Genomic DNA, 25,346 nt, shown 5'->3' on the forward strand with positions numbered 1-25,346 from the left:
ATTTGTTCAGTGTTGGTAGATTTTTCATCAGAAACTTAAATGACATTATCAGACCTCAAAAGATCCAAGCCTGAACTTTGGCATTATTATATTCTTTGTTGTGCAGTCTCTTATCTGTGGCATAAAACTGGAAATCAAATCTGGCAGTCTGAGTCAGTAATCACATCCCTGATGAAAATATGTTTTGTCATTTAAAACATACACTTTTGCTTCACCAGCAGCTAGTGCTGTAGGAAGCAGCATATAATTAAATGTTGCTGAAAAATGTGATTGTCAATCCGAATCCAAGAGCCGCAGGTCAAAGCAGCATTTTTTTTCTTGTGAGCTGTCTTCTCTGCCTGCTTCAAAGTTACAGTTTCACCATTAGATGGCAGCTTTAACACCATAGCTCACAGAATCATAGAATATCCTGAGCTGTAAAGGACCCACAAGGATCATCGAGTCTAACTCCAAGCCCTGCTAAGGATACCCCCAAAAATCATGCAAAGTGTCCAAGAGTATTGCCCAAATATATCTTCAATTCTGGTTGCTCAGCATTTGACTTAGTCTGGAAGAGTGAGGGCTTTGCCTGTCTTCCTTTGGTTGTGTATTTTTCTGCTGTGTTCCTCCCTTTGTGGTATTCAGTCTGGCCAGCACAGGAGGAGGTTTATGCAGTGTAAAGAAGTGATGTGCTGAGGAAGGCCAAGTGCTGTAGGTGTAACTGTGTATTTCCCAGGGAAAGGGTGTGATGTGCCTCAATACAACCCTTGTTGCTTTGATATCGTGCAGAATCTTGTTGTGACTTGATAAAATTGCTGTTAAGGGTAAGTCAGTCCTTAACTGTCATTGAAGATGATGGTATTGTGCTTATTCTGATTTGTTTTGTTCCAAGGCTGGATGGAAATTGAAAGAAGAACAAGTTTGAAAAATATAATGAAATTTCATTTCAGTTTACAGAAAGGAATTTTCTGATGTGTTTTTGATATGTATTTCCTAGTGCAGGTAGCTTGCTGTTTTTGCTGTTTTGTATTGGAATTTTGCATGTAACAGGAGAAAAAAAAATATTAAAGATACGAAAAGAAGAAATACCATATTCTGATGCCATGAACAATAAGAGGGGGAAATCTAACAGGTGAAGTACATACAGATAGTTGAGTTTAGATTATTTTTTGTCATGTACTTAATTTTGAACTGAAGATGTCCCAATGGGCAGCTGTTACAGTCAGGCTCAAACAGAGCCTGTTGTTATGAAATAATTTTTGTCTAAATAATTTCTGAAATTATACAGGATCCTTTAGAATGTAGAAACTTCCAGACTATGAGTTCTTTTTTCTTATATTGGCTTTAATTCAACTTTACTTCCCTTGTGGGAAGGCTTCTGGATGGTGTCCCAAGTATTTTTCAAGTTGGTGGCCAGCTGGGACACCAGGGCTTGTTACCAGTTTCTCAGGAGGTTCCACTATCATGCTTCAGCTACAGGTAGCAGCTGTTGGCTTCCCCTGCCACTCTGTCCTTGTAGAATTTTGAGTGCTTGTTGTCTCCTGGGCTGGACTGTGTGTGTCCTGGCATATGTGAGGGCCACATCCGTGTGCCTGTTCCCAGCTACTCCTGCTTGCCTGGCCTTCAGCCAGACTCCTCTCCCTGCAGCTGAAGGCTGCATTTGCAGAGTTGCAGCCTGGCTTTCCCAACCCCTTCCAGTGGGTACAGAAACAGTCGGGGTGCAGGTTGCAGGCAGCCCAAGAGAAGGAGCTAGCAACAAGAAGTGGAAGAATTGAAAGAATGCCTTCAGATGTAACTATGGTTTTTTTCCCTTTTCCCCCAGTTTTAATTAGCAATGATTAATTAATTATTATAAGCTTTTACCTCTATAGAGAAATACCATTTGAGAGAGTAGTAAATGTCAGACTCTCTCCCCCACCACTTTCTTGTCCTTGTATAATGAGGGAAGGGAAAATTTTCATCCTTGAAGTAAACACAATTTGCTGGTATGGGCAGTTCTGGTCAGGCTTTCTTAGAGCCTGGAAAACCTCATGATGGATTTGCCACAGCCTTTACACAAAGTTAATCTGATGGCTACACTCCCATCTGCTTTTACCATGCTTTGTTAAATTGTGTGGGGCTCTGTTCTAATAATCTCACTTCCTCTGATACGCTTTGGAGGTTTGTCCCAATAATACATGTGAAAGCATTTTCCAGTCCTCCAAACTTCGGTGTGAACTGGCCATCCCCCAAATTTACCATGGCTTCCATCTTTGTTCTGTTTAATTTCCTTCCTTTTGTTACCAAGGTAACTCTTACTAGGTACCTATTTCATATTCATATCAACAAGAGCTAATTGCTGTAAAAGTATTGTGCATCTAATATCCTTTATGGGTAATTTTCAGCAAATAGGTAGTGATTAACTGCCGTGACCTTACCTGTGATCCCACTTATCTAAATGGGATGGGTTTTGCAATTTAGTTTCCTAGTTCCATCTCTTCTGCACTTAGGGGCCTGGGAGACATTTTAGGTGAAAATGAACTAGTTTTTTCCACTGTACAGTGTTGAGACTGTAGCTGTTGATGTTTTTGTCAAATACCTAAATTTTTATTAGGATTCAGAATCCATTATTAGAGATTGCACTTTGTCTGCCACCCAGATTGGCAAATGTGGTAAATTTGTGATGGGTAGCTTTATTCCTCCCTTTGGCCCAGACTTCCCCAGAGCACAGGCAGCCCTGTGTCATTCTAAACAGTGGTTGTTGGATGTGGAAAACCCAGTCTTAGTCTGAGATTACAAAATTCCTATTTTTCTCTAAGGAATTTCTGAACTCTGGTCTTTAGGAATAAATGGTTGATGTTTGAATTTATTACCCCACCCTTTGACAGAGATATCAACTGTACCATCCTTAATGCTTTTCTGAACAGTACAAGGACTAACATTGATGTCGGTGGGGGACCAGTTATTCCTTGTTATTGCTCTGTGAGTATTTCAGGTTCTCAGTCTCATAAAGAGATTTTTCAAAAACCTAGAGAACCTGAGAAAACCACAGTTGAGTGAAGCTTTTTATTAACTGCCCACTCAGGGCAGAGCTCCTTCCCAGGAAGGTCATTCTGCAGGTGTGCTGCCTAGCATTGAGTGAAGGTGTATGGAAAGTCATGTCAATCTGGAGGTGTGGTCACTGATAAGCACACACCAAATTTTACATCTGAGGCAGTTTGCAGGTCTGAGAAGACCCTCTTCCCTGACAGGCTGCATTTAATCTGCTGCTAGCAATCCAGAGAGTAAGTATCCCTCTGGGCTATATTATAGTGGACAGAAGTGCTTTAGACAGGATAAATAGCTGGTTATTCACCATTAAAGCTCTCTTAACTTGGAGTTTTTCATTATGTCTAATATAAAGAGAACAATATAGAATGTGAGTACATTCTTACATCTTATCTGTAAGTGGATGCAAGTGTCTTGATACAGGGTGACAATGTGACAGCTTTCCAATTTCAGTTAGGAGCAGGAGAGATCCAGACATTTCAGTAAAAGGCATAGCCACCATAGAAGGTGATCTGAAAATCTTCTGCACATAAATGACATCTTCAGTCAAAGATACCTGGTGATTTCAAGATTTGGTTGGTCTTGCTTTGACTAGGAATAGTCTCAGGCCTCAGCAGCTCAGTAAGTCCTTGATAGAAGCAGCTGAAGAAAATTCAGTTTTGCTTAACTGTGACATCAGGCTGGTGCTTTTGGAGTATGACACTCTTCATTGCATTCTGACTGCTGCCCTGAATTTCAAAAAGAATAAAATGGGCTGCACAATGGTGAATGTGAAAGTTTTAGGGTCAGCTTCTGTCATAATTAAAATACCTGCCGTTCTTTTGGTTGGAGAATCTTCTAAGTTGCCAATGCTGGCTAAATCTTCACAGCTTCAACAAGAAGCAGGATTTATTATCATTTACGATTCCCATTAAGGTCACTGGAGGCTCTTGAAGCTCAGAGAAGAAAAAGACTAATGGAACTCTCTTCTCCATGAACCCACGGCTTTGAGTTTTGAATGGAGGGTTTTTACTGGCTACTGTTATTTGGAAATGCATTCAGTGAATGCCAGTGTGGGCAGTTGGACCAGTGCACAGGGATGCACTCCAGGTCCTGCACTGCAGCCCTTGGCATTTGACATAGGCTTGTAGGAGTTTAATAACTGTGTGATTATTATAACCAGTGTTATGGACTATGAATTTCTAACTGGGTCCTCACTGAAAGATACTGATTTTTGTAAGATAGGAACTGCAGTTGGTTATGTTTGGAGTCACAGGGGGACAGCTCATGGACATTCCTGTAGTTGTCCAAACACTGAAATTCCGTGTATTTTGAGTCATCATTGGTACATAAACACCTTAAATATCCATGCCAATTCTTTTTTTCTTCCTTTTTTTTATCTGAAATTCCTTTTATTTTAAAAACATTTATCTACAAGTACCAGAGTTGTAAAGTGACATTTGGTCTAGGGCACAATCATGTATTCAAAAGACAGTGTCTGTTACTTGAAAGTAAGATTAAATTTCTTTTATCTGCTAGTGAAATTTACAGGCTTGAACATGTACCTCTATCTTCAGCCTTCATGATCCTGGCAATATCAACTGCCATTCCATGCCAGCTACTAGTTTCTGCTTCTCTTTGCCTTTTTGTCATGGTTCCAATAATTGAACAGTGGTTGCAATTAGCTGGGTGAACAGTTCTGGTTGTTGCATCTCTGCTGATGACTTCATCAGGAATGGGCAGAGTCTGTGGGATGCTTGGAAATCAGTGTCATAATTTCAGCACTGTTTGGTCTGCACTGAGTGTTGCTCTCAGATGAGGACCACTCTCAGATTTGTAGTTTTGAGAATATTTTTAGGGAAGAAAGCAGATTTGTGATAGGAGAAAAAAAGGTCTGAAGGGACCTTCCTCCAGATCCTAGAATTATAAACTCAATTTACCTTGTATTTTAAGCTTGGGAGTTGTAGCCTGAAACTCCAAATTACGTATTGCCTTGTATTTTTCCACAACATGTATGCTGTTGTTACCCTCCTAATATCTCTTTGCTCTGCTGTATTGGGCTTCCATTCAAAGATGACCTGTTTTCCATCCTTTGTAAGTGTTGTGACATTCTTGTTTCCATGAAGTTGCCTGCCTTACATGAGTTTAATAAATAGTTACCTAGTTCCTCTGCTTACTTATTATCAATAAGGCAGTGTCTCACTTCTGGCCCTTCCTAAATCACTGACTGGCTTGAAGAATTTTGGCTTTTTCAAAACCAATAGGATGTGGTCAAGTTTGACCTACAATTTGTAGGCCAATGTTTTCCATTTGCTCCGTTTTGTTAACACACCTCTTCCAGCAGTTTACAAAGTTTAGGTATTTGGGGCTCTCAGATGAGGAAAAGGAAGAAAATTAAATTGTGGGGTGTCTAATGCTGTGAACTGTCCTTAAACCAACAGCCAGAGGCAATAATAGTTTTTCTATCCACTATTGGAAAAGCAGAACTGGGGAGAGGTTGTTTATGGATTTTAAAAAGGTTATAAATGTAGTTTACATTATGGCCTTGCTTTTCAAAAATGATTGATCACAGAATCAAGAACCCTCAGGGTTGAAAGAGACCTTCAAGATCGTCTAGTCCAACTGTCAACCCAGCAGCACCATAATCACCCCTAAGCCACACTGCCAGGTGCCACATCCAGGTGCCTCTTGAACACTTGAGAAATGGTGACTCTGGAAGCCTTTTCCACCTCAAACCAGTAGCAATTTGCAGGTGTAAGGTGGTGTCTGTGAAAAGGTGCAATATCCAGTGAAGTCAGGGCATTCTGGCACTTGGCATAGAATAATTACAGTTGAAAGAGATCTCTGGAAATAGTTGTCCCCACCACCTGCTTCAAGTGAGACTAATATGAAAAGCAGAATTGTTTGTTAAAAGCATTATCCTATTGAATTTTGTTAATTTCCAGGAGTGGGGTTTCTACAGCTGTTCTGTTGCAGTGTGTGGCCTCATTGTGTAATTTTTTCTATGCAATTTTCTCAATTTTCCCTTGCTACAAATTGTGTCTGCTACCTCTTTTTTTTCACTTTACACTAAGATAAACCAAACATTTTTGCTGTAATCTCCCTTTCTCAGTGAACACTACTCAGCAGGTAGTGATCAAATGCTTCATGTAGCTTGACAGTGCCATGAAGAGGACTCAAAGATATTTGAACTAAATGGAAGTTACATCACTTTCTGAAGTGCCACCCATGGTAATGTGAACTCACAAACTATCATTTTAGTATCGTGTTTCCCCATTACACTCCTTCACATTGAGGAGCAATTCTTCTTTTACCCTTAGCATACTTGCCAGAGATTTCTTCCCAAATAGTTGTACACGGTTCTGTAAATGTTAGAGTGACATTTGGAGTAGATTTGAAAAACCTTCTTGGTTCTCCTGAGTCTCTGCCAAGCTTCAGTATGGCAGTATAACCTCACAGCTTGCCTCCCAGGGCTAGCAATAACATTTACAAGCTACAGTTTCCTCTGACTGCAAATATTTCCACTGCGGCACTCAGTGCTCTTGCAGCTCCTCCCTAGGCCAGTTCTTCATGATTGCAGCCCAAAGAAAGGAGAGGCGAAGTTTATTTGCCTTTCATTGTGGAGTACAGGAATTTATTGTTTGCTAACTCCCCACCTGCCAGCAGCCCTTGATTAGCTCCTACTCACACATACCTGTGTGTGGTGACCACGGGAGTGTAGGAGGGACATGCCAAGCCTGATGCTGATGGAAGCTGGTACACACTACTCTGTAGGGTAGACACAGGTTAACCTGGGGAGCTGGAGAGTTGATTAAACACACAAGTTAAGCAAAGCTAGAATCCAGATGACAAACTTTACAGAGGTTTATTAATGGAGAGAGATTTGGGAGCCATGTCCCTTATATGTCTTCCCTAGGTCAATTTAAAATTTGGGAGGTGTCCATTGAAGTTTTTGTTGTACACAGACAAAAATACTGTGGGATTTTACCTTACAATGGTGGAAGCCTCACAGTTTTAACTAGTTCCTTGAGATTTAGTCCACTTTAAGCTGAAAATTCTGAGGACAGCTTTACAGCATTTTGATATAATATTGGAGCAGAAGAGCAAGGTGTTAATTTTGGACTAAAAAAATAAATTAGTGCTGATCTAAAAAGAAAAATCAGAATTACTTTTGTTCATAACCAAAGTATTGAAGTACAGAACGCTCGCTCGTGGTGAGAGACTTCTCCAGGGTCAAGCTCTTCAGGTAGAAGCAATTTATTATAAGGGCAAAGAGAGGGAGAGAGCTGTGTCCGCCACCAGCCTCGGCGTCCACGGGGTCGGGGGAGGGGAGAGAGAGCGGGGAGAGCAGGAGAGAAGAGGTTGGAGATGGGGATGGAGGGATCAAGAGAGCATGAGAGAGATTGGGGAACCAGGGAGGCTTAGGAGAGAGGGGGAGACAAGAGAGGGGGAGGAGGGGGAAAAACCAAGAGGGTAAGAGAGGGAGAAACAAGAGAGAGAGAGCGGGGAAAAACTAAGAGGGTAAGGGGGGGAGAAACAAGAGGGTAAGAGTAGGGAAAACAAGAGAATAAAGTTCCTGCTGCAATACAATATATGTCTTTCTATAGTGAATATTCTAATTCCCAGTAACCAATCACTACAAGATACACCCACTAAAGAATTTACATACAGCCTATAAGAATTACCATATTAACATAGGGTGTTGCATTTCAAACTCTAAAAGCTTTACAAATTCTTCCCTTGCTTCTTGACCTTTGGACTTTCTATCAGCAGAAGGACATTGTTTTATCAGCAGGGATTCTCCTTTAGCTGGCTAGGCTATTGTTCTTTGGTCATATAGTAACTAGTACTCAGCATCATGACTCAAAGCAGGCTTTCATTTCTATTTCAATTCTAGGCTTCATATTTTCAGAATCTTCTGCCAAACAATCAAATTCATAAGGTTTCCCTGTTTCATCCTCCCCAACACCAAAGTATTTTCTAAACTCTATGAATCAAGGTAATTTTATTTATTTATTTTTTTGGGGTCTGAAGGACATTATAGTACATGCACTGTGTCCCTAGGGCTCTTTGACTTCTTTACCTGATGTCTTTTTCCTGATGTCTTCTCTTTTGTGCATACTTAGTCAATAATATTATCTACAGGCTTTGGTTATGTGTTTTGGAAGTCTTCAAAGAGATAGAAGATATATGAGGTACTGGAACAGGGGAGGCAGTGGTATGGAAAGAAAATTGGTGAAGAGAGTATTCTTTTCTGACTTTCTAGAAGAATAAATAGGTGTGGTTTGCACTGCAGGCTTCTTCAGGAATTTTTTTCTTTAATATGAAGGAACTGACACTTCTGGGCTATTTTCAGGCCCAGAAATTAAATTTTTCAATTAATGGTATGAAATAAAATTTTCAAGGTTTTGAAAAAAATGTGTTTGGTGAAGAGTATTCATCTGGATGTCATCAGGCCTATGTAAAGATCTGCTTGCAATTTTTGTCTATAGCAGGGGCCTTATAAGTGACCATTATTACTACTGCTTCACCAGAATTCTTGCATCCCCAAAAATGTGAATACCTTGGAGCTTGATCTATTTTGTCTCCTGTTTGCTTTTCATTTGGAACTCTTCTGTGCACAGAATCCTTACATAAGGATTTCTTATGTAAGTACTTTAAGTGCTAGTTTGGTCTTAACTGACATATGCTATTCAAATTGGAAAACTTGAATTTAAGAAAAAAGTTTATAAACCAGAAAGAAGCCAGAGATGAGAGGCAGGGGAGGCAGGTTTTAGAAAATAAAAAGTTAGGAAAAGCTGAGTAGAAAGGCATTTACTTAGTTTAAAATAGAGTGAGGGAGCTGGAATAATGATATACTGAGTTTCAGGATATGAAGATCCTTTTGTAAAGCAGCCATATACCCACTTGGGAGTGGAGAAGAAGGCATCATCTTAATTTGAAGCAAAGAAAAACTCAGATTGATGTTGAAAAAATACTTTCAGAGAGATTAAGTACCAGCAAAACCAGTCTGATTTCTTTACTTTTCTGTAGCTGTGATGTGTCCAAGACTTTTACTGTTTTATCTTCATGAGCTTCCAGTGGATAACAACTCATAATGGTAGTATTGACATCTTGTCAGTTTGAAATCTCTAAAGTAGAATAGCTTTGTTCTTACTAGCACAGTAAACCCCATCAATGGCTTATTAGTGATACTTACTGTTTGCAGGGTATTTTGATAGACTAATAAAGCCCATTCTTATTTCTAATGTAATGCTTCAGTTTAGGCAGATTTTTAAAGATGATTTTGTGTTCTCTTATTATCCATCTCAGTGCTAGTGAATTACATTTACATCACTTCAAATTGCTCTTTCCTGTTGGGTGGGCTGAGTTTAAAGTGAACTCCAGTGACACTGAGATGGGAGACATCCAGGGGAAATTCAGTTTATTGCAGAAGGTGTTAGAGAACACAGACTTTTGTTATAGTTCAATGAGAGGCAGTCCCAGAGCACAGTACCAGCAGCACGCTCAGGGCACCGACAGACCCTGCCTGGCCCCTGGGGCTCCCCACCCTGCTCAGGACCCGGTGGCAGCCCCCATGGCCTTCAGCCCCCCACACGGTGATGTGGCCAGGCCCCAGGTCCCCACAATGTGCCAGCCATGGTCACTGTGCCCTCAACCCTGGCCAGCAGAGTGACTTCCTGGCCTGAGCATGGGCCTGCCTCATCACCCTCAGGTTTCCTGGCTCTTGGCTGGACCTTGCCCCCATTTGCACATATGTCCACTCACCTTCCTGTGCGTGTGGGACAGCCCTGGGCACTGGCACAGGAAACTCCACAGCTTCTGACACCCATCCTGCTGGATTATGTGCATGGTCCTAACTGCTTGTGAGAACTTGAAGTTCCCATCATATCTTTAACACCCAGGAGCATTATCTCCTGGGTTGTCGTCAGATTCAGTCTGAGTGATTACATTCAGGCTTCCAAAATTACTTGTCAGGCTTACTTTTGTTGAAATTCATCTGTATGGAATCCATTCGGACAGGAAAGAGGACTTACTGCTGTTTTTTAAATTTTTTTGTTTGGTTGGTTGGTTGATTTTGTTTTGTTTTAAAGTGTAATTTTGGTTTTCAGAAAATCTGTTTTTTATTCTGGGGCCATGTGTCTGCTAGTGGATATGTGAGGGCAGGAGGTGAGCTGTGCAATCAATGCCTGCAGGAAAGTGTTTGGTTTGCGAATACAAAGCTTAGGCACTTCAGGGATATTTGAATTCACAAGAACGTGGCAATCTTTGGTCTAAGGGTTTTGGTCTCACAAATGTAGCCGGGGAAAATGTCCTGTGCCCTGAACTGCTGTCACTCGGGACTTCAGGTTTCACGAAGAGTGGATATTTTTAAAATATTTTTGCCCTGTCACCTTTCTGAAAATTTCAGTAAGAAGTTACACTGTATCGTAGTCTGGGAGGCATAGGAAAAAGACCACAGGGAAGAACAGGAGGCTGCAGAACTAAAACGGAGGAGAAACAAAAGGGACAAGGAATGGAGATGAATACAAGAGAGATTTTAGAAAGGAGGAGAAAATGCATGGAGAGATCTTGAATAATTTTCTGTCTGTATGCTAAGAATATTCCTGTTCCATCTCCCTTGGAGGTTTATGCAGAGCCTTGTGTGGAAGCAGCAATGAATTGCTCCTTTGGATGTTAAGTGTAAAATTAAAACTGGCAGGGTCTGAGAGCACAAGACTGGGAAGCTAATTGCTCCTAATAACATATTGATTTTCACAGATTTCTGGCATTATGTCAGAGCAGTTTTGAACCAGCACCTGGATTCTTCCTCTTCCCATCTCCAAACTAATGGCAATGAAGCTTCTGGCACTGGGATCACAAATAAATGACACTCAGGTTTTTTTCGGCTGTACAAGTCTGTGGGGGTCTCAAACATGATTTCACATATTGCTTGTATGCATCCCATATAACAGCTGCCCTAAAAGTAGAAGGGTGGCAGAAATGTGCATGTATTTTAAACTTGGATAATTGTGCTGCTGCCTGTATTTATGGTGTTGAACAAAGCATTACAGTCCCACTGCTGCAGATGGCTAAGGACAATTGAATGGATGCCTGTATTCAGGCAGAAGCTGCCAGCACAGGTGTCTGGGAGGCTGAGGTCATGCACTTGTTGCCAGGTTACATTCAATCCTGAGCAGATTTGTTCCATGTGTTGCTCAGCTGTAACATGCTTTTCTCAAGCTTTGGGGGCTGACTGTCAGGAAAAGGAAATAGGTTCTACTTGTATGACTGCTACTAGGCAATACCCTCCTCTGAAGGGCTATTTTCATAGCTGGAGGGAATGGTCTGCTTGCAAGATGTGTAGAAAGGCTCTCAGATACTCCAGACTGTGAAGGCTTGCAAAGCGAGAATGAAATCTTGTCATTTTTTAAATACGTCAAGTGCATAGGGCACACACAAGAACAGAATATTGTCTCCTGGGGTTGTGTGGAGCCTGTGTCAACTGTTTCTAGATATTTAATTTTATCTGCTTAATTGTTACGAGGTTTCATTGCATCATGTTTGTAGCAGACTGGCTGGAGAAGAGACAGTAATACCTGATTCAGGCTACTGTGAGATGTCAGCTGAAACACTGTCCAGATGTTTGTCATCTTCAGCAATTCTGAGTATTCTTCAGATCCTCCTTACATAAGTATGGTAGTGAGGCTTGGGGTTTCTTGTCGAAGTACAGTAATTACTTGCCAGTGGGATCAGTAAAGGTGAAGGGCACAAGTTCTTACTGAAGGGAAGAGAGTCATTATTACCACGCTTTTGGTTTGTTTTAGTCACTGCAGAAAAACTCACGTTTTCAAAGCACCTAACACATGGGGCTGTGGAGAAGGAAGCAGCAGAGCTGGGACATTTGTGTCAGCTACTCCCACTCGTAGTCCTGATATCCTCCAACCCCCTTGTCGCAGTTATTCATGTGCTAGGGCCAGCAACTATGTTTCATGCGAGGCACATCTGAGCTGAAGGCGTCAAAAGAGCCATTTCATGCTTGACTGCATTTTCTAATACAATCTGCAGAGAGAGAGAGGAAAAGAGAGCAAGAAAGGTGTGTGTGTACATAGGCATTGCCTTTGAGTGTATGTATAATATACAGTACATTTAGTTCCAGCTTGCAGCTGTGGGTGGCAAGTGAGAGGTACAGACGTGAGGGGGAAGAGAATTGCACTTTGAAGAAAAGAAAGTACTCTTCCACCTTGAAAAGGAATCTTTCCTTCTGTGTGTCTTGGCCAAACGAAGATGTGGGACCCCAGGGCAGCACTGGCAGCTGGTACCAGAGATGTGTGTAATGTATTGGTAGAGTGGGTGATGTGTGTAGAAAGCTTTCTGTGCACAGACCATGACAGTGTGTGGCAAGTGCAGCTAAGAAAACTGGTGAGTAGAGATGTTGTTCACAGACATTTTGATGGTGCTCCCAGAGGAGTTTTAATATGTTTGTGTGTCCTAGGACTGCAGATGTGCTGCATACCAGCTATTAGTGGGTGTGGTGGGTTGCTGCACCAGCACAACTGTAGTGATCCCCACCAAATGTTTTGGAACCATATACATGTCTCTTCTGTCACTTTATCGGCTTGATATTTATATCTTTATTTATCACCTCATTTGCATATTTATTGCACTGCAGTTCTATTACCAGCCATTTTGCCATGGGTGCTTTATGGCATGGACATTTGGCTGTTCCTCAGTTTCCCATCCGTTTACCCTACTGTAACATCTAACATTTAGACACTGAGAGCATGTAAGGTTCGGCTCTGCCATACTTGCTGTTTTCTGATGGAAATTCTGCTCTCATTGGCTGGGAAAAATGGGAAAAAGGGCTGAAACATAAGGATATTTTTATTACGTTCCAAATACATGTTTTGCAGTTGGTTAATTTAGATAGACTGTTAATTTACTGAGGGGTGGTGGGGTGGTGGTACCTGGAGAGAATCCCAGTCAATTGTTTGAGAAAACTTCAGCTGAACTGAACTGCATGAGGTACTGGTAAGAGGGCTTTATGGAGCAATCCATCCATGTTTTGAGGAAGCTGGACCATTCTATTTTTTTTTTTTAATTCTGGGATTTTGATATGTATTTTTAAGCCCTACATGGGGCAATCTCTACAGCTGTGCCTTTGGTATGGGTTTGCTGTGGGGAATAGGAATGCTCTGATTCATACGTTAATGTATCTGTGTAGATTTTTAAATTTTGCAGATAAAAATGCTTTTGAGCATATTCTATGAAGAAACAATGATTGTTATGCTGTAGTGCTTGCTTCAGTTCTAACACAAGGCTTTAATTCTACCACTTGGAGGAGAATATCACTTTCTGCAGGCAAGACCCTGAATAAATAGAGAATGCTAAATTTAACTCTTTTCCTCGGCTGAAATTCCAATTTTCTTTGACATCTTCAGAGATGATAGAAAAATAACTTCTTTCTTCACTTCTTTCCCTCCCTCTTCCTGGCTTTCACTGTGCTGCTATCTTCTAACTTTTCCTGCATTTGAATGGCCCTTGCAATGAAGTTTGGTTTGTTCTTTTCTTCATTTGCATTGGTTGTATCAGCAGAGCTTTTCTAACATTGGTTGTTAGTAAGTAGCGGAAAAATATAAAATCACAAAGTGGAACAAATCTGATTTAGAAAATACCTATTCAGAAATCCACTTTATACGTTTGTTTGTCTTTAAAGTGGTATCAGTGAAATGAAATTCCTCTCTAAATAAGCAACAGCAAAAGCACCAGAAATTAGGACTCTAGTCATTACTGCTAGTCCTAGGGAAGGCTAGACTTCAGTGCACTGACGGAGATTGCATTTTCTGGAAGATGTGAAAAAAATGAAAGCTTTTCTCCCTTCTAATCACAAAAGGGCTCTGCCCTAACGTGCTTGACCTTGGGAATTATGTGTCCATGGGTACTGCTGTCACCAGTTGCAGTGACCACCATATCTTGCTTTGCTGCTCATATTTGCCCCACAGGGTTTCTGGATGCAGTTTAATATTTGTTTCCCCCAGTTACATACCTTTCTGTGGCAAGTGCTATGGTTTCTGTTCACACAGTGCTCTGTGGTAGAAGTGAGGGTTCTTCAGAGGTGTAACTTCTAATTTTTTGCCATTGTTTGCTGATTCCTTGCAGAGGCCTCTATCTTGAGCTATGATGGCAGCATGTACATGAAGATAATCATGCCCATGGTTATGCACACGGAAGCAGAAGATGTGTCCTTCCGTTTCATGTCCCAGCGAGCTTATGGGCTGTTGATGGCAACCACGTCACGAGACTCTGCTGACACTCTGCGCCTGGAGCTGGATGGAGGCCGGGTCAAACTTATGGTCAATTTAGGTATCGTATAAACACCTTCCACCGCCCTCCTCACTATTAGTTTGGGCTTGTGATTAGTGTTCTTTTAAAAATGATTTCATTTTTTTTCTGTTGGTTTGATTGGATTGGATTGATTTCTAAAATAACTGCTGAAACTTCTATAATTCTCTTGCGGGGAGAAATTCTCTTCTGCATTGCTGCATGAAGATTTGCTGTCAGTTCTTCGTTATGAACAGTGTTGGTTTATAAGTCTTTAAGTTCTTAAGTTTCCTTTCTTGGTCTGGGACTGGTGAGCTCTGTGTGAAACATGCTACTTGGTCCATCTTTTGATCAGTTACATCCCTCATTCATCCAGCATCACTCAAAACAGTCAAAGGCAAATATGGAAAGGAAACAAAATTTGATGTGGTGGCAAGCAGAAGTCCTGTGAACCCCCTGCCCTTTGCATAATTTGGCAGCATTTGATACAGCTCGCCATATTTTATATATCTAATAAAAAAATCTGGTGTTTTTGTTGTGTCTTTATAAAAAAGAAGTTAACAATAATGAAAGTGCATCCCCTCCATCCCAAAGGGCTGTGTTCTGTCTCCTTAGAGTTACACTTTCCCAGAAAATAATTTAAAAAGACAATTGGAAACAAGTCCAACAATAACAACAATGCAGAAACAATTGGGAGTGAATGTGCTATTAGATTAGCCTCAATTAATTTTCTTTCCAGTCTTTAGGTACTCTACAGAATGAAAAAATTTTAAAGTATATAAATACAGGAGTTGAAGATTTCTTTCACTTTTCAGTGATGCAGCTTGTTGCTTCGTGTGAATTCAGGAATATAACTAAAAGGAAGTTCTGACTCAGAGGCAAAACTAACATAATAGTGCATAGTCTTATACCTCTTAATGTGTAGTTTATTTTATATGAAGCTTTGTGAATGGTCCATGAAAATTTCTGTCAGCTTTCTAAGGCCCACTGAAACAAGCTTCACATTATTTGAGCTAATAGGATCAGCATCTTCAGAGTCCTGGTGTGGCTATCAGGAGCAAACCACATAGCAGCTTGGTTTACAGAACATGTTGTCCTCTGGAACTAGCTTGCTTTTTAAAATTGCACCTGGTGGGTTTTATTTGGCTTTGAAATTGTGAGCCAGACCCTATTATTTACTTTTTGAATAAGAAAGTGAAGATGCATTGAACAAGTTCATATCTCTTAAAAGGGAAGTGTCCATCTAAAAGTCTATAGAAACTCTTGCCTTTTAGTAAATAAGAACAAAACACCAATCAAAAAAAAACCCATATATTTGCATATTTTCTCTGGTTAGCTTGACTGAAGAAGCATAGAGCACTATTGAGTCTGTAGCTGCATAAGATCAGTTGCTGTGCTATCCAGACTGGCCTATAGGACAGATGGAGTAGATGAACCTCAGCTGTGACAGTAACTCCTCAAATAAAGAGAAACAGCACTCTGATGATAGCCATCTCTTCCTGTATTAACTCTAAGTGAAGGAAAATTTAATAGATTTGCAGCATTTCTCTGGAGAACAGCTCAAAAGAACTGCTGTTGAGCCTCCTTTCATGTTCAATGAGAATCTTCAACAAAGCCCCAGAGCATTTGTGTGTTTATATATGTTTGCATTTTCTTCTGATCTAATTAGTTGTTGCTAATAATCAGGAAAAATGAGATTATATTTTCCCCATTTCATTTTTTGAAAATTATGGCTACCTTTTTTTTTCCTCAGAAAATAGAATTCATCACTAAAAGATTGGTAGTGGCATGCTTCTGTTGGGGAAGTGATGGGGCAACTGAGTATCTGCCCAACTCCACAGCATCCTCTTGTAGCCCAGAGCCAGTTCTTTTACTCTTCAAGCCCTAATTTCTCTACTTGTTGAAAGGAGAGTTCTTTGCACCCTGTGAGGGATGTGCTAGTATTTTAATAAGAGCTGCTTTTATCACCTTTGGTATTCTCACATGAGAAGTACTACAGCATGAAAATTGCCAGACTTCATCAAAAATTATCACTTTTTCTTCTGAAAAAGGTGCCACTTGTTTGATTCTATCTTCTTAAAAATGAATGAGAATTAGGGGAATTTCTCATTTTGGATGTTTGAGGCCTCCTAGACTTAGACCCTAAGTGGATATGAGGAGGGTATATTTGTATAACCCTGAATATACTTATTTTTTTAACGCTTACTCTTTCCTTTCCAATTTTCATTATATCATGCTGGCAGAAAATATTTTCCCTGAGGGCCTGTCAACATTGTGTGCCTGATTGGCACAGGTCACTTTTAGCACTCACTGGGATTTGTTATGCCATCACCTAGCCTAGAGCTGGACTGTTCAACTCCTACTGTCTGGCACCTAAAAGATGTGGCTAAAGATTTGACAGATGGACTACACATGTTCAGAAAAGATGTGCTGTTGACAGCTTAATGCAGGGGCAAAATCTTTAAACAAATCTCTGTGTAAACTGAAGGCTGATTCTGTGTAGTAGCAGGGACTGAAGCAACATGTATGTCACATTTTGCCAGCTTTTCAGCTGTGAATTTTTGTGATGTTGAATCTTCCCCAAAGTGACTACAGGCTGGACCAATGAAAACCTGTCAGCACTCTCCTATGTCTAACTCAACAGAGGGGTAATTCAGACTATTGGAACCCAGATTGAGCTTCACCTCTCCTTTATTCAGATTTATAAAACTGTCAGAAAACGTCCTTGAAACAGGACTTTCCTGCTGCAAAACAGCATTTACCTTGCTGTTGAAGAACAGAATTTGAGGAGGAATCACCTTATTAAAGCCATTCATTTCCAGTTGTTTAATTCATAATAACTCTGCATGGAGACTGCTCATAGCCCAAATGTCACAAACAAGAACCAAATCTTTATCCAACCTTGCCAAAATCTCCTTACCAGTGAGAAACAGTCATCAACTCACCTCTGAAGATCTGAGTATGCTTGGTGCTGACTAGCTATATGCCAGTATCCCCCAAGCATCTAACTCATGATACATGTGTGTGAAAAAGGACTGTTTTGAGGGGTGAGTTACTTAATTGTGCTTTTCTTCTGTCATTTAATACTGTTACTAAGAGCTGTCTCTTCTCTTCTCTGATCTATTTCATTTGATTACTTATTATCATTTGTGTCTTAATTAAGGTCTTTCCTACGTTTTTTTCTTTTTCTTTATTTTCCTATTTTTTTTTTTTTGTTTGACTCTTCTGTGTGTTTTGGTTGTAAAGCTTTCCCATACCCCATCAGCCATGGTAAATCAAAAGATGGTATTCGACCCTTCAAAGGCCTGAAGCCTGCGGCCCGCACAGCAAACAGCCCTGAGAACAGAGCATACGGAGCAGCCTGCAGGGGCTGGCATATCCCTCTCACCCCTCAGCACTCAGTGTCCAAACCAGCCAGGGGAGAGAGGCACAGTGGGCGTGGGTGGCCTTGGGCAGCTGGGTGCTTGCTCTAGAAGGTGGAAAGGGAAAGGAAGAGCAGCAATGAATAATTCTCTGAGGAAGGGGGCAAGGAAGTTGCTTCAGACCTTTCCAGTGCGGGTGCCTGTGGCACTGCATATCTTCATGTTGACAGCAGGACTCTCAGTAGTTTCAGGTTTTGTTGTGTGAAGAATAGAAATCCAAATGTGATACACATCTTACTTCCCTTGGGAAGGATTTTGAACAAATGAGTCTGGAATGAAAGGGGAGAGAGAGAGAGAGAAATTATGCAAATCATAGCTTGGAACATGCTTGGAAATGAGTTTTGATGCTGAGATGATGTGCAGAAAGGGAACGAAATGGCTGGTCTGATAGGGAGATCCATGTTCACATTTTTTCTGCCATTAATAAGTGGCAGGGTTATAATGTTATGCTGACTTTCATTAAAGAATATTTCAGGTTTCTTTCTTCCTGACCTGATATATCTTCAGGTCACCGGTGACTAGGATAAATATTTCCTGCCTCCTCTTAAGGCAGTGTACTCATCTCTCTCACCTATCTTTTCCTAAGATAAATGCTGAAGGGTGTCAGAGCCATGTTTGCCCATCCAAAAGGGAAAGTTTCTTTTGCCATTTCTATATAAAAATAGTGCAAGTAGGACAGAGGCAAGGAGCCTCAATGTAACGTGGGATAAATGTACACAGGACTTCATCTGGTTTTCCCATAGGAAATAACTCAGAGTGAGCTTAGTAACAGTTGGGTCCTGATTATCTTTTTTTTTGCCTTTTCTTGCCCTTATGTACTCTTCCATAGCCACATATGGCTGCTCATCCAAAGAAAAAACCATTTTGTCCTTATGTAGTAAAGGTGACTTTCTTTCTTGCATTGAGGATTAAAAAAGCCCGAAGCCTTAGCAGCATCAAATACATATTACTATTTTCAGACAAAAGATAAAAATGGTAAGAAACACAGGCCTAATTTGCAGATCTCTGTTTGCTGCTAAAGATACCTCCATTCAAGCAATGGATCCCTTGTGTAAGCCAACTGCAATTGAGCTATTTAACCTTTTGGAAGGAGAGTGTCTTTGGCCCATTTTCCAGGTAATATGCTCTGGAAAACCTTACATCTGAGCACTAAGGAAGGAGCTTCTGGCTTACATTACACAATTAATGAAAAGAAAGTAACTGCAGAAGGTCTTCCCAGCTAATCCTGTGCCCCATACAGTAACAGACTCAATTTTCACTTCCCTTCTATCCACCACATTCCCTGTCCAGTTGCTGAACTGGCAGGTGACTGGATTTACAGCTGTTCAGGCATACTCATCTCCAAAACCTATCTCAGAAGCAAATACTGATAACAGGGCTGAGTGCCTCAGATGATGATTACCAGAATTCTTATTGCCCTGGTACTGTGCAGGAGAAATCCCGAGGAGTTTTTTTAATTACTCCTGAATTAACCAGATGTTCCTGCTTTGAGCACAAAGACCAGACTACACCTGCACCTTCACCACCAGGAAAAATCTCCTCTGCTTTGGATTTGTACTGTTGTATTAGTTAGAGGAACATAAGTGTTTTCTTCCTTTTCAAAAACTGATTTCAGAGGGAGAGAAAAGCTTAATGAATTAATGGTTGGAATATTTTTACATTGCTTCGGGCAAGACTCAAAATTAAGGCAACAGAAAAAACCTCTATGTACGTTCTTTGATGGTAGTGTGGATGGTATGGTGGTGCTGGTGTAACAGCACAAGCAGATACCCTCTCTTAGGTGCCCTGCAGGATCCAGTTAGATGAAACCTGGATGAGGAGCTGCTTCCTTTGGAGTGCACCTGCATGTTTCTGTCTGGCTCCCAATTGCATGGCATTGCAGACTTTGTGCTCACAGTCTGCAGATGTAGTAGTGCCATGTACTTGTCAGGGCAGCCCTCTCAGTGGCCTGGACTCTCATCCTTTGAAATAGGAATCTTGCAGCCAAGATAAGGGCTACACTGATTTTCAGTTTGAAATGTCTATCCCTTCGTCTGGAGTAGTGTTTCAGCCTGAGGGCAAGCCCTATGACATATAGTTACTGTGGTATCACTGAAAAAAAACAAACCAAAACAACAAAACTTAGCAGGCATCAGTAACACAAGAGTGATTTTAGTCTCTTCAATGAATGTTGCTGAGAACCAGCCATGTATGTTCCCTTTCCAGCATACTTGCTCTTTAGTCCATAAGAAATTCCCATGTTCCAGCTGTAGCAACTCTCTTGATCTCACTTGCCTGCAGTGAGACTTGGGTGTCTCTCTTGCTGTCACTCTCCATCAGGTCAGAGAGAGAAGTTCCCCTGCATGTACTTCAGAGCTCCCTTTACCCCACCCAGCTCCTGTAAAGGGATATAGCCACCACTGTATGGTGATCGTAGCGGTTGCTCCAGGGCTGTTTGCTCCCACTTTTCTGTTGCGGTTGACGACACATGACAAACCTAATCGCACAAAACCAAACCCAGATTTTCTCAGGAGAAGTTCTGCTTGAAAACAGACTCTCTCTGGCTATGTTACTTGTGATTGGTATGTCCCTGCTCATTACAATTCTTTATTTATTATTTATAGACTCTTGTTCTTTCCCCTCCTTCATTTTTTAAGAACTGTGTTTAGCTGCTTAAATAATTTTCCTACATCTGTCTGAGCAAACATAAAATTGGTCCAGTTAGGAAGCAAACTGCATTGTATTTCTCTGCCATTTTGTATAATCTCACTTTCTGGGCCACATCTCTGTAATAAATACAACCATTCCTGGTGATTAAAGCTCTAGTTGTCCAGACAGCATGTCCACTAGCACGGTGCTATTATTCACGGCCTTGATTTCCTGAGAGAAGGTCAGCATAGCCCAAGATATGTAATAGCACTAATATGAAAACTCTCGCCTATGTTAGATGCCACAGCAGTGGATGTCCACAAGGCTGTAAATAGGCATTTATAAATGAAAGATCCTCTAATGGATCATATCCTGCAATATGCTGAGCATTAGTGTGTTAAAAGAGAGGAGCAGTGCTCAGAAACCCTCTAGCTCAGGCTCTCCTACCTCAGCTTGCTAGCTCTTTGGAGACTACTCAGTTACCATTTACTAGATTCCACAAGCACAACCCTGTTTTTCTCTCCTTATCCCTCTCTTTGTCCCTCCCTTTCCTGTGACCTCTGAATGAAGCAGGGCCAGCAAAGGTTCCCAGATCTGCCACTTCACTGCCTATTTCATCTTCTCCCTGAACGTTACAAACACCCCACTCAGCGTTCAGACAGCAAGATGAGATCGGGCGCTGGGGAACTGGCAGGGCTGGGGACCTTTGAACGAAATCCCCATTCTCCCTGCCAAGCCCCCAAAAAAAGCATTCCCAACCTCCAGAACTAGCTGAAATCTGGGCTGGGCGTTCGTGCGGTTAGCTGTTTGCAAGTGGCCATTTTATGATAGGACACAACTGGGCAGTATATTAACCCTTTCCTCGCCTGAGCGGACAGTGTCAAATGTGTCTATGCACATCTTGAAAAGTGTTTTGGGCTGGCTTTGGGGGAATGAGAAGAGGGACTGTCTTTGGGAGAGCTGGAAAGGGTTAAATATTGCACCAACAAACCTCATAGACTGATTTTACAGGTATTCTCTTTTGACAGATGGTGTATTTATGCAATAACAATACAAATTAATTTAAAAGAAACCAAGTGTAAAGGTTTGAGCTTCAAGCTTAGAGAAATTGCTAAAGGTCTCTAAAAAGCAAAATGACACGTGAATGTGACTTGTGTCTTGAGGGAGATTTTTATGCCTTAATTATAAATTTTTTAATTGTAATTCATATCAGTTCATGGTCTGGAGTGGAAGATTCTCTTAGATTTGTAGGTTTCTATAAGAAGAAAAGAACTTTCTGTGTCAACATGTGGCTATGTATGTATACTGGTATATTTCTCTATACATATGTGTATATATATATGTGTGTATATATATGTATATATATGTAACAGATATTTACATAGAATATACTGTACATATACACCCACTCCTGAACTTGTACAGACTGTGTATAAGTATAAAATGGCCACATCTCTTTGCGTGTGTCTGTCCCCGGAAGGGTGGACTGATTGTTTTTGGATGTCTGCAGCTGTTACCTTGAAGGATGCAATTTCATCTTTCATTTATTTTTCCCCATCTAGACTGTATCAGGATAAACTGTAACGCCAGTAAGTTTTCCCTCAAGTTTCATTTTGTTCTCTTTCTATATATATTAAAATAACTTTATTTTCTTTGCTGTTTTATAAGCTGTTTTTCTTTTATTTTTTTCTTTTATTTTCCCTTTTCTTTAAAAAAAATCTTCTGGAATTGAAGGGTTGGGTGGGATATGAAGCTGGAGAGGGAGGAGGGAAGACTTTAAGGTGATTGTATGTGGAAAATTTTATATTAGGTTTCTACAAGGATGGGATGAACTGTTATTTCATAGCTTTGCAGAAGAGCACCTGAAGAACCTGATGAGCTGATACTATATTTCACTGGTAACCTGTTGTCTTTATGAAAACTTTTAAGGAACCACATAAGAATAACAACAGGTACTGTATGCACTTCTCCACTACAAAAAGGCAGGCATATTTAAAAACAAAAAAAAACCAAGCTTCTAATTTTTGGTTTACTGCAGAATGTTGACAACTTAACATGATATTTATTCAAAGTAATTTTTATTTGCATATAGAAGAAAGAAAAAATAGATTTTACATGTAGAGTCTATTATGTATACTTCGTATAGACATGTATATATATAGCATTTGCCATTCTTAGGTTTCTGTAAGAAATTCCATTTGAACCTATGGGTCACCTAAGATTTCTTTCAGTATGTAGAAGTAGGAAGAAAGGATTATAAAATTGTTGTGAAAAATAATAGTGAAAGATCATATCCATTTCTAGACTGACTGAGCAAGCCAAATCTTTTCTGTTCTACTTCAAAGAGCTGATTAAACTTGATGTAGGCCTCAAAGTAAAAAGCACTCCCCAAACAATGGAGCTGTTAAACTCTCAAGAGTGCTTTGAGGCTTATCTTAATTTGTTATCAGATTCCTAAACTGGCAGGTCCTCTGTGTTAGATTTTATGTAAAAGTATTTATGAAGGGCAAATGGCAGCTGACTGAGACCCTACTTCGCACAAAAATGTGAGCAGTTTGTTTTTTGGACTTGGGAAGTGGTTCCTGGGAGCCTGTAGCTGGGGAGAAGCTCTGATATGCCACAGCAGCTTGTTCATGATAATTTACTTACTTTCAATTATTAGGTTGTTATCTCAACCCACATGTTTTACCTTTTTCTGATTTTCATTCTCATCCCACTGATGGGAGGAAGCAGCTGTGTGGTGCTTAGTTGTTGTATGGGATTAAACCACTACAAGTGGGATTAGTCAGTGTATGACTCAGATCTTGACAGGTCTTGTTGAATTCCTTTTGCTCTTGGAAGTTTTCACACTAAATTTCAAGATAGACTGTGCAATAGGGAAAAAAAAAGTGTCTTGAATGTAGTAGCTGAGATTGCCAGATTTTACACAGCAGTGGTGAGGACATTTACATAAAAATAGGATCTTTTACTTCATAAGAGTTCATATACTCTTGCTGCTTAACCAGCTGTAATTCTATCAAATCACTTGCTCCATAGTTCTTCATGCTGTTTGTCATCGGAGGATCCATTTCCTCTGGTACTGGACAACAATCTGATATTGCCAGCACCTTCAACTTTTGATGACAGCTGCCTGTTAAAAGCTTAGCTATGGAAGACTATCTTCAGGTGGGAAATCAGCTTTAGTAGCAAGTAGCAATTGTCTGGTTTTTATGCAAATAAAAAGCTAGCACTAATTGGAAGAAACATTCAAAAGAACGAGAACAAAAAGAGAGGAAAAAGAGAATCCTACAATGAAAGCAATGGGAAGACAGTTTGAATTCCATTTTTTTGTTAGTTTCCCCATAAGCAACAAAACATCCTGAATCATTTTGCTACCATCCATTTTTAATAGTTGAGTCTGTTGCATTTTTAAATACAGTCTTCCTCTAAAGGTTTAAATTTATTTCTTTATTTAAAACACATTGGATCTTCCTAATTTATTTTTTATGATGCTTTGCGGAAAATGAACATCTCTACTCTTAGTCCCTCCAGGACCTTGTTTTTTTTTTGCTGCCTGTTGCAATAACTCAGGTCAGCTGTCCCGTGTCCTGGAAAGGAGCCTGCTGGGGATTGGTGAAACTTGTATCCTTGAATGAATAAAATATGGTTAGGCAGAAGCAGACCAAATATCACTGTAAGCATTCCTGCAGGCACACTGACATTTACTTGTGCAGAGGGAGTTATCCACATACAGATGTGTCTGCCAGGGTCTGTGGAGATGAGCAGGAGTGTCTTAAAGTAACTTGACAAATGGGCTTCCCAGCAGTTAAAGAGTTTCAGGTCAAGCAGTTGCCACTGGTAACTGAATAGAAGGCACCCAGTGAATGGTTTTAAAGGTAAACAGAGCTGTACTTTTGGGGTTTCATAGAACATGTAGCTTAATAGCCCACTACTTCAAGCACTGAAGTTTGAGAGAAGTCTTGCATATTGTCCCAGGTAAGCATTTATACTTGCTCTTAATTTTCATTGAAAAGATTGAGGGCTTTTCTCTTATACATGTTTGGGCTATTGTATATCAATATACATATTTGCATATATATGCAAACCATTGTTTTTCATCATTTCATCTTACCTTCTCTCTGTATTTCATCATTGTTGGATTTCACAGTTTTTTACTGTCTCTGTACTTACTTAATATTAATCTAATTCTTCCCTTTCCCTCTTGAAGATACCTAAACTGATCTTTTCTGTTTCTGCATATTTAGAAGGACCCAACAATACTTTTGCTCACACATTTACGTAGCTGTGTAGTAACTCTCTTTTCCTCTGAGTGTGAAATCAGCACAACTAAAAGCAGGACCAGGATTTCCAAATTAACTTGTGTGAAGGTGCATTGAACAATTCCTCAACATAATGCAGACATATTGGAAAGCATAATTTTATTGCTTGGATTCATGGGTAGAATACATAAAGTCTAAGTATTAAAGTCTCCTGGAATTCTACATACACTTTTTTTTTTTTTAAAAGTAGGATTTCCTAAGAAAATGGTCCCTCTCCTCTAAACTGTTTATTGTAATGCGTTGTTCACTTTGAAGGAAGTTGAAGTTCTGATAGTTTTATAGTTTGTGCCATGTCTGGTGCTCTGATTTTTCTTCATTTTTTCAAAGTTATCTACTCCTTAATTTCATTATTCCATATCCAGTGACCCCACTTCATATCAGATTAGATGTGGATAGTTTTGAGCATTCAGCTCAGTATAAGTGCGGAGCACAGAGCTGTGTGTCCTACAGATTCGTTAGATTATGGAGGTGCTTTCACTCTATTCTGTTTAGGCTACTACTCTTGGTCTAGTTCTCTCTCCTGAAAGCCTTTTATGTGGTGTGTCAATATTCAGTCACATACTTTGACACTAATTCTATGAGAGATCTGCCAGAAGTAGCTCCTTGGGACAGTGAACACTTGTGTCTTATTGCTTGTTATTTCATAATGAGGCTTTTTCTTCTCACTAAAGCATGCCAGACAAGCCATTGT

The 25,346-nt window shown here is 40.3% G+C and overlaps 1 protein-coding gene across 3 annotated transcripts in view; it reads left to right on the forward strand.

Annotated features, from left to right (window-relative positions):
- Window positions 1–25,346, forward strand: part of NRXN3 (neurexin 3) — a 972,437-nt gene that overhangs the window by 336,843 nt on the left and 610,248 nt on the right. For 2 of the 3 annotated variants that reach the window (XM_086893498.1, XM_086893497.1), the window contains 2 exons: window positions 14,125–14,328; window positions 21,899–21,925. In XM_086893498.1, the coding sequence (XP_086749624.1) occupies window positions 14,125–14,328; window positions 21,899–21,925 (231 nt within the window). The remainder of the gene's footprint in view (window positions 1–14,124; window positions 14,329–21,898; window positions 21,926–25,346) is intronic. The other variant, XM_086893499.1, reaches the window with a different exon arrangement.

The sequence above is a fragment of the Cyanistes caeruleus genome, chromosome 6 (assembly GCF_971803275.1).
Source record: "Cyanistes caeruleus chromosome 6, bCyaCae1.hap1.1, whole genome shotgun sequence".
Classification (NCBI taxonomy): domain Eukaryota; kingdom Metazoa; phylum Chordata; class Aves; order Passeriformes; family Paridae; genus Cyanistes; species Cyanistes caeruleus.